This window comes from Vulpes lagopus, chromosome 5 (assembly GCF_018345385.1).
Source record: "Vulpes lagopus strain Blue_001 chromosome 5, ASM1834538v1, whole genome shotgun sequence".
NCBI lineage: Eukaryota > Metazoa > Chordata > Mammalia > Carnivora > Canidae > Vulpes > Vulpes lagopus.
This window is the reverse complement of record NC_054828.1, coordinates 8,259,481-8,269,143: the sequence shown is the minus strand read 5'-3', so window position 1 is coordinate 8,269,143 and position 9,663 is coordinate 8,259,481. Positions and strand designations below refer to the sequence as shown.

Below are 9,663 nucleotides of genomic sequence, written 5' to 3'. Positions count from 1 at the left end.
TCCTTCCTTCCTTCCTTCCTTCCTTTTTTTTCTTTTTTAAAAGATTTTATTTATTTATTCATGAGCGACACAGAGAGGGAGAGAGAGAGACAGAGACACAGGCAGAGGGAGAAGCAGGCTCCATGCATGGAGCCTGACATGGGACTCAATCCCAGGTCTCCAGGACCAGGCCCTGGCTGAAGGCGGAGCTAAACAGCTGAGCCACCAAGGCTGCCCCATTACCTAGTTTCAACTAGTGAGTCTGTAAGCTTCCACAAGGAGCATAAAACCTCAGTATTAAATTGTTCGCTCATAAAATCAGAAAAAAGAGGCATCAAATAGATTTTCACATCATAAACATCTCATTTAAGTCTATAATTTGACTTGGAAATTATTCTAGCATACCAACTGAGCTCAAAATTCAATTTCCAAAGCAAACTGCATAATTAAAACAACAAAAGCACACACGGCACCTTTATGATCCTTCTCCTGTATAAAAATCAAAATAAGTTTTGTGCTTCCCACCCAAGCCTTGCCACAGACCCACACAAACCATAAAGAAAAATAAAAAGTAGTAATGGGGCCAATTCTCTGTTTTCAGTGGAGGAGGAGCATTCAGTCTAGTTTCCAGATTATTAACCCCTCATAATTCTTGCTTTCTAGAACACCACAACCATCTTCCAATTAGCAGGAGTCTGAAAATCACATATTTTGAAATTAACAGAAGGACCAGAGAGGAAATAAGAGAAAGAAGTTTCCATTCTCAAAACTGAACTAAATACTGGAGTCCATAGACACTTCATTATTCCTCTCTCTGACTCCAAATAAATTAGACTTCTAAATGAAAAACCTGTCATTTTGTGATAGGGATGAAAACTAAGTTACAGGAACCCAAAGGGCTATTCTCAAATGACCAGAGTTTGTTTCTTGGGTGGCTTGAGAGGCCTAAATTCACCCCCCAGCTGCATAAGAAAAGTCCAACCACCTCTGCACATGCTATGAGGCTTAAGTAAAGGACAATGTGGGACACTCAGTTTTCTCAGAGGTTGTTTTAATGCACGAGTCCAATTTTCCTTTGAGAAAAATCTTTGTCTTGGTTTCTATCATTGAAATCAATCATAGCTTCTGTTGAGTTAGGGGCTCTAGGGCCTCTCAAACTTTAATGTGAGTATGAATCATCTGGGGATCTTGTTAAATTACAGATTATGATTCAGAAGGTCTGGGACTGTGTGCCCAACCTCCCAGGTGATGTCAATGCTGCTGCTTGATACATACACTTTAAGTAGTAGGACTATAAGGAATGTTTCCAAATACAAATAATCTCAATCAGATATTTATTCTCAAAATAGCCTCCACCAGGAGTTTGTAAGGGAGAAAATATTCCAGAGCCTACAAAAGGTACCTGCTCCCTCTCCCTTTTCTATGATTTTTGCCAGCTGGTTGTAAACCCAACGTGGTATCTGAATGAAAGGCAACTTTTTAAAATGTCTTTTGTGTTGACAGTTTATTTGGGCTTGACTTGATGGGGTTTGCATGAACAAATATAAAACTTCAAGCCTTTTGTAATGAAAGGACTGATTCAAAATAAATATTTTTAATTAAGTCAAATACTAACGAATAAGTGATGTTTGCAAATAGTTTATAAGAGAATCATTTGGGATTAATCATTTTCATTTCTCCTACAAAATAAATAGCTCATGTACCAAAGAAGATGCCTTTCCTTAAGCAGGAGGAAAAAAGTACAACAAAAATAAAGTCATGCCTATGGCACAATCATAATATTTTTAGTGAGAAAAATACCAAGATTAAAACATACAAAAGTATATGAGAATTATATGTTATTAAATGTGTCCCTAGAATCTGGGGGCGGGGTTCAGGGGAAAAGAACAGCTGGTAAATTTAAGAAAGATTTTTAACTGGAGAAAATTACACATGAGAGCGATAGTCCATTCCCCTTAAGGAAAACAATAAATGCCCACAAACTTTCATTTTCAGGTTTTCAATGTTTTCTTTTTGTATGACCATTAGACAACCTCCCCCACAAAATTCAACCAACCATAATAAAAATTAAGTTGTTGACAGGTCCAGCTGGCTATAGTCCATGTTTACCCTTAGATGCTTTTCCAGCCAGTGAGGGTAAAATTCATGGTACATGTGGCAAGAGTAAAAAGAGAATCACTTCCCTTCACACAGAGGAACCCCCATCTCGAGCATCTTTCTGCACTTTGCAGGGTGCAGTGTCTCAGTGCTTGTGGGCACTCTTCAGCCCCATAACTGTGAAGGTAGCGGCTGTCAGTTTCTCATAAACCAGGAACATGAGGGCAGCAGTGAGGACTGTCTGTAGCAGTTTGGCTTCAAGGCCTTTGTAGAGTCCCATGATTCCAAAACGCCTATAAAGAAAGGTTTGAAGAAAATAAAACGTTTTCTTCCTAAAAGTCAACTACTGCATCAAAGAAGCATGTTACACTAGCCACCGCTTATCCCTGGGGAAATATGTTCCCAGACCCTCAGCAGACACCTGCAATTGTAGTTAGTAGTGAACCCCCTATTTTTTCCTATACATACACACCTATCATAAAGTTTAACATAAATTAGGCACAGTAAGAGATTAACAACAATAGCTAATAGTGAAATGGAACGCCAACATACTGTAATAAAAGTTATGGGAATGTGGTCTCTCCCTCTCTCAGAATATCTATGTATTGAGATGCAGTGAGGTGAATGACATGGTGTTAGGTCCTACTGCCCTTTTGACAATAGGTCAGAAGGAGCATCATCTGCTTCCAGATCGAGGTTGACTGTGGATCCCTGAAACCATGGGAAGAGATACTGTCAATGAGGGGTAATAGTATACTGGCATTTTCTAAATTTTATGTAAGTCCAATCACATGGTATGAATTCTTTTTTGTCTGACTTCTTTCACTTGGCTTAATCATTTGAGCTCCATCCATAATTATTTTGAGATCCATCCATTCACTTGGCATAATTATTTTGAGATCTATACATACATCAATATACATGTTAGTAGGTCCTTTCTTGTGAGTATTCCACTATGTAGATAGATAGTAACTTGTATGTCTACTCACACAATGATGATACATTTGTATTGTTTCTGGTTTTTGATTCTTACAAATAAAACTGTTTTTAGAATCTGTGTACAAGTTTTTGCACAGACCTATTTCATTTCTCTCTATATAACTTGAGAGGAATGGCTGGGTCCTATGGTAGTTATATGTTTAACTTTTAAAGAAAATGCCAAACTTTCCAAAATGGTCAGACCATTTTATTTTCCCACCAACAGCACAGAAAAGTTCTGGTTGCTCCACATTCTTGTCAATACTTGGTATGGTGAACATTTAGTTTTAACTTTATACTAATTCTTTATCTCTGATTTTGCTATCCCAAGCATAATCTATTTTTATAATAAATTTATTACTTTCAAAGTATCTTATGTCTAGGAACAGTAATAAAGTTACAGCAGCTTTGCCTCAAAGGAGGCCCTGAGGGTCAGCTTCTCTAATGGAATGATACAGGGAAATGACGAAAGTACCTGCCTCATAGGGCCATTGTTAGGATTAAGTGAGATGACTTGTGTGAAGCACAGAGCTCAGTGTCTGCTACAAACCAAACACTAAAAAATGTTAGCTACTCTTACCATCATCAGCACTGCCGTCATTACAATAATTATCATTACTCTTCCTACTACATTCTCCTTTTCTCACTATGACTACTGCTCTAAAATACCTGTTTACTTCTATCTACAAGAGAGGTCACAGGATATGCCATCGATGGCAACACTCCTAGGACAGAACAGTCTCTCTACATTAGATTATAGGAGGCTTACCTCTCTAAAGGAGTTCTGCATATTTCTAAGTTACAAAGAATAAAGATTTGAACTTTTCCCATAACTTCCCCAAATGCTGCCATATTGCACTAAGTCCCTAAAACGAGAACTGTTTGAGCACAGCATGCAAGGAGAGGTTTCTAGGTTCTCAATGCCAAGACAGTAGTGCAAGTTAAGCAGATCTGGCCACTCTTTGCCAGAGATGGCTGCTGAAAGACAGGACAGAATGTGAAGCATCTACAAAGCTCACTTTACTCGTTGGTGAAGAAGATAGAGAACATTCCGAAGACTCCCCAGTGTTCTGTTTTCTGGGTTTAGTCTGTGACGTCCAAACTGGGGAAGAAGAAAAACAGATCAATTTCTACTGAAGAAGAAATTATGTTGGAATAATGTCTTGTAGTATACAGTAATAAAAATATCTAACAAGTATGTAGATTTCATGAATTCTCTTTTTCAATGAAATAAGTGAAAATAAGAAATAGTTTTGGGGGTGCCTGGGTGGTTCAGTTGGTTAGGTGTTTGACTCAGGTCATGATATTATGGTCATGGGACTGAGCTCCATGTTGGGCTCTGTGCTTAGCTCAGTGCAGAGTCTGCTTCAGATTCTCTGTCCCTCTCCCTCCCCCTCTGCCATTCCCTCTGCTCTCTAATAAATTAAATAAATATTTTTTAATGAAGCAAGCATGAGAATTTTCACTTTATAGAATTATGGGGAAAATACTACCTCAAAAGAAAACAAACATGCCCATAATGAAGATTTAGATCCTGATGGTTTGGCTTACCCTCTAGTCCTTTAGAAAGTTCTGATAGACACCAATCAGTTAGGACCACTACAGTCTAAGCTCTTCACATTATATGTTAACATTATAAAAGTATCAAAATACATTTATTTAGATGCTACTGAATTCCTGTATATTAAGCACCAATTTAAGAACAGTACATCAGTAGAAACACTTTTTAAAAAAAATCTTATTTCCTATTTTAACAGCATGGCCTCGAGTAAGAAGCACTTTTACTTTCCTTCTTTCCTTTTTTTTTTTTAAGATTTTATTTATTTATTTGATAGAGATATAGAACCAGAGAGTACAAGTGAGAGGAATAACAGACGGAGAAGGAGAAGCAGACTCTCCACTGAGTGGGGAGCCACACGTGGGGCTTGATCTCAGGACCCTGAGATCATGACCCGAGCCGAAGGGAGACGCTTAACTGACTGTGCCACCCAGGTGCCCCAGTAGAAATACTTTTAACATAAGATAATAGATCTTTTGAATTGAAGTATTTTCACCATCATCCCTATTTTATTTACCAATAAATACTTTGAATTTTTTTTTCAAAATAGATCATGAAATCTGTCCACATCTTCTCTTTCCCCTCTACTGCTACCACCTTAGTGTAGGCCACCATCATCTTTCACCTGTACTATGGAATTGGTCTCTTACTGGATTGCCCCCCCACCCTCATCTCTTAGCCCTGGGATCAATTCAGCACACAACAGCACAGGAATCTTTTCAAATTGTAAATCAGATCACATTACTCCCTAGTTTAAAGCCCTTCACTGGCTTCCTACTCAGGTGAGAATAAAATCTAGAATCCTCACCTAGAGTCTTCCTTGCCACTTTTCCAATCTCATCTTGAGCCACTGTTTAGCCAGAGTGGCCTCTTTTCAGTTCCCAATCACTACACTCTTAGCACATCATGTTCCTTCTACCTAGAATGCTCTTTGAAAGCTGGTCTTTATCTTCCTTAAGTCTTGTTTTTTGTTTTTTTTTTTTTAAGATTTTATTTATTTATTCATGAGAGACACAGAGAGAGGCAGAGACACAGGCAGGGGGAAAAGCAGGCTCCATGCAGGGAGCCGGATGTGGGACTCCATCCTGGCATTTCAGGATCATGCCCCAAGCCAAAGGCAGATGCCCAACCGCTGAGCCACCCAGGTGTCCCAAGAAGACTTGGTTTTTATATATACCTCCTCAGAGCCCAATCCTCAATCACCTTAATAAGATCCGCACCACGCCCCACTCCACTAAATGACAGAACGCAGTTCACCTCTTGAAAGCACTTTTCTCAATTTATAATTACCTATTTATTTTGCTTATTTACCTGTTCATTCTTTCCTCTGTTACCTCCCAGACGACAGTGATTGATTTTTATTCACCATGTGTACCTAGCTTCTCACTCAGAGTGGGTGCTTAATAAATATATTGCTGAATAAATAACTGAATGAAAAAACCAGAAATTTGAAAGTGCTTCAGAAAAGCTAAATCATTAATTTCTTCTGAATAAACTAAACAACTTCTGATTTTGTACAGTTAACCTAAGCAAATCAACTTAAATGAGAAGAAAACAAGCTTATACATTCCTAAGGTCATTTAAGAACCTTCTCCCACATTTGGGTTTTCTGAGACACCACAGTACCTAAGAAATGACAAATGTAAACTGTTCCAAACCAAATAGGAAATCAACTGATAGCCAGCCTCGTTAGCAATTATTAAACAAATGGAAAAATGGTCTAGACTATCAACTGACTACTTTATTACTTTATTAACATTGCTTTAAACAGAGAAATCATGTACTTCAGAATTTTGTTTGACTAAATGCAGGGAGAACCCCAGCACTCACCCTCAGAATGGACTGTACTGTCTGCATGGGATAGGTGACAGTGGTAGCAATCGCTTTGGATATTGCACCAATGATGAACACATCCAAAGAAGAAAGCTGGGAAGCAAAGAAAGAGCAAACCACATCAATGCAAACAAGAGAGTGTCAGAGATTATTATTTACTGCTTTCAAAATCAGGAATTACCTTCATTCGTTTCTTTAGAAGCTGCCGTTTTAAGCCTTCATAGAACATGAACTGGATGGCAGGATTGAAGACCAAGAGCAAGGAAGGAAATGTACCATTCCATAAAGCCAAAATTCCTTCATCTCGAATGATCTGATGAAAAGCATCTAAGCAAGAAATCAAGGACTTTTGATTACAATCCCTTAACTGGAGAACACAATGTAAATTTCATTCAAATGTACTCAGAATAGAATCTTACTGGTTCTATTAAAATTTCCTTCTTGCTGTATTCTAGGAAGTTCCTCAGTTAGCCACTTTTTGATAATCATCAGACACTGATAGTCACCACATTATTGAGAGACCAACTTAAATCATAGGCAACTCTTCCTGATAACTGGCGTTAGAATGTGAAATTTTCCTAAGTAATCACCACCACCATGCCCGAGAACTCTGTATTACAGAGGATTGTGAACGGACAGCCCAGGTGCTTCTCAGCAAAGTCCAGGACAACAACAGATAGTTCCCTGGGACCCATTATTTAGGATATGACTTATAAGAAAATCACTATTCTCATCACAAAGATGGACACATGGGAAAGAAGAACCAGGTAACATACTATTAAACTCAAAGTCATCAGTTAGTTATTAATGATAACTTTATCCAAAGACAACACTAAAAGAGTGAGATTATTCTTTAGAAATATTTACCCCCTCCCACTCCAGGGGAACAGCATACTTCTCTACCTCCTGACACTGGCTTTGGCCAAGAGAACAGTAGCAAATAAGATGCAAACAGGGGCTTGAAATAAGATTGTACAATTGGACATGTCCTCTTGTGCTTTTGCTACCACCAAGAGAAGAATGTGTATAGGCTGCCCAGCCTAGATGAGTCAAATCCTTGTCAATCCATAGACACAGGAGCTAAACAAATGCTTACCATTAGATGTGAAGATTTGAGACTGGCTGACATGCAGCATTATTGTGGTAATAAATTTCAGACACAGAGAAAAAAGAAACTTCTTAAATAGGAACTCACCCAAACAAACACTTACCAATGATACCTTTGTAGTTGGTTGGTACAATGTCTTCATTCCTAAATTTTGCCCCTTGTAGCTTCAGTCTGGTATTTACCACCCAGAGTGGAGTTGTTAGCAACACATTCACCACTCCTTTAAAAAGAAAGAGGAGACAAAAGGAAAGCTTCAAGCTTTGCTGCCTTATGTTAGAGCTATGTACCAGTGTTTCATTTATACTTCTGCCACTGACCTACTGAGAGACTTGAGATAAGGTATCTCTCTGTGACAGGGTACAACACAAGCCACTACTGTTAGAAGCAATTCAGAAGCCTTGCTGATAGCAAAAAAGGCTGGCAGCAGTACTGTTCCACATTTGTATAACAGGAAATGATCTATTTGTCAATTAATATAGCATCCAAAGTAGCAATTTTGATCCAGTTCTGAGTGCATTTAAAAAATAACAGTTTTAATAAGGCTTACTGATCACATGCTAAGTCCATGACAATATCGGATAAAACACACAATTTACAACCCTCACATAAGTAGCTTACATGGTTTTAAGTGAGTATGGATTTGGTACAATGGGTGGCAGGTGGAAGAAAGTGGTAATATTTGAAAGAGGTTCATCAGGGATGGGAGGCTCACAGAAGAGTTCCTCATCACTTAGGGAATTAGGATAGGCAGGCAGCAAGCAGTAGTTATGAACTGTCACAAAACACCTGAAAGAGCTTCACAAGCATTATGATCCTTACAAGCTTAAGGTTTGGGGATCCTGGCCCCCCAAGGTTGCCTCAGAGTGGAACAATACAATGAGCCAGGTGCTTCTTTTTTGAAAACACATGGTCCCAAGTTAACATCATCTTGAGATATTAAAATATTCCTCATCAGTCCTGGAATGATTAAAAAAAAAATATACCAGACAGAGTTGTAACAAAGTGCCTGACACATAATATATTCTTTATAAATATTTAAATAAATATTGAACAAATGAACCAATGAACAAACTCAACAAACAACCACACATCAAGCTATCTGGCTCTATCTGGCCATGCTCTGAAGAAACAAGAGGTATAATCCTAAGGAAGAGAAACCTACTGAAAGTCCTTTAAACACAATGGTAGAAAGACTGTTTTAAGGAATCTCAAAACACAGCATTCAGAAAACACAAGTCTGACCAAAGACAAGCTTGATGAAACAGCCAAGAAATTAAAATCTTATTTTTTCATTTGTTGTATATAGTTGTTAAAGTAAGATATTTTGTCACTTTTTTCTTAAGAGCGTTATGAAACACTTTTCTCAAAATAAAAGACCTCATCAAAAAATTTTATGAGCTGTATTTATTATATTTTTAGTCCCATAACACACTAAGGAGTCATCTGTAGTTATGACTCACTATAGTCATGCATTGTCACTTAAGGCATTGATCATAATCTGAAAAAGCCTCACCTAGAGATACTTGCTAGTCTCATTTTTAAAAAGTGCCAGTGCCCAAGAGGTCAAGAGAGAAGAATATCAATACATGACCACTTGCAAGACTTTATAATGTGTTCCTATTCAATGCAATGTACACATCACTTGACAGAAAAATTAACAGCAAGAAAAATCAGACTAGAAAGTACTACTGAGCAGTCTACTGCATTTTTTTTTCCAGACGAAAACAGGAGAACTCAGAAACAGAGATCCTAGGCTTCTGTAGATAGTGTAGACAAAGTGTACACACCTTTCTAAACAAGTGAAATGGGTTGTCTATTAAATTCTTTAGAAATCAAAATTCCTTTCATAATCTATTCAAGAGGAAGGTACTCACAAAATACTTCAGATGCAATGCAGCCTAGATTTAAGTTTTTTGTTTTTATTTTTTTAAAGATTTTATTTATTTATTCATGAGAGACACAGAGAGGCAGAGACATAGGCAGAGGGAGAAGCAGGCTCCTGTGGGGAGCCTGATGTGGGACTCAATCCCAGGACCCCACGATTACTACCTAAGCCAAAAGGCGATGCTCAACCACTGAGCCAGGCATCCCTTAAGATTTTTTTTTAAGA

The 9,663-nt window shown here is 38.0% G+C and overlaps 1 protein-coding gene across 1 annotated transcript in view; it reads right to left on the bottom strand.

The window, feature by feature from the left end:
• Positions 1-1,012: 1,012 nt before the first annotated feature.
• SLC25A17 (solute carrier family 25 member 17) overlaps positions 1,013-9,663 on the bottom strand; it is a 43,774-nt gene continuing 35,123 nt past the window's right edge. The window contains exons 5-9 of the mRNA XM_041757036.1: positions 7,657-7,773; positions 6,627-6,772; positions 6,443-6,538; positions 4,074-4,156; positions 1,013-2,369 (exon numbers count right to left, since the gene is read on the bottom strand). Of these exons, the coding sequence (XP_041612970.1) occupies positions 2,222-2,369; positions 4,074-4,156; positions 6,443-6,538; positions 6,627-6,772; positions 7,657-7,773 (590 nt within the window). The 3' untranslated portion in view covers positions 1,013-2,221. The remainder of the gene's footprint in view (positions 2,370-4,073; positions 4,157-6,442; positions 6,539-6,626; positions 6,773-7,656; positions 7,774-9,663) is intronic.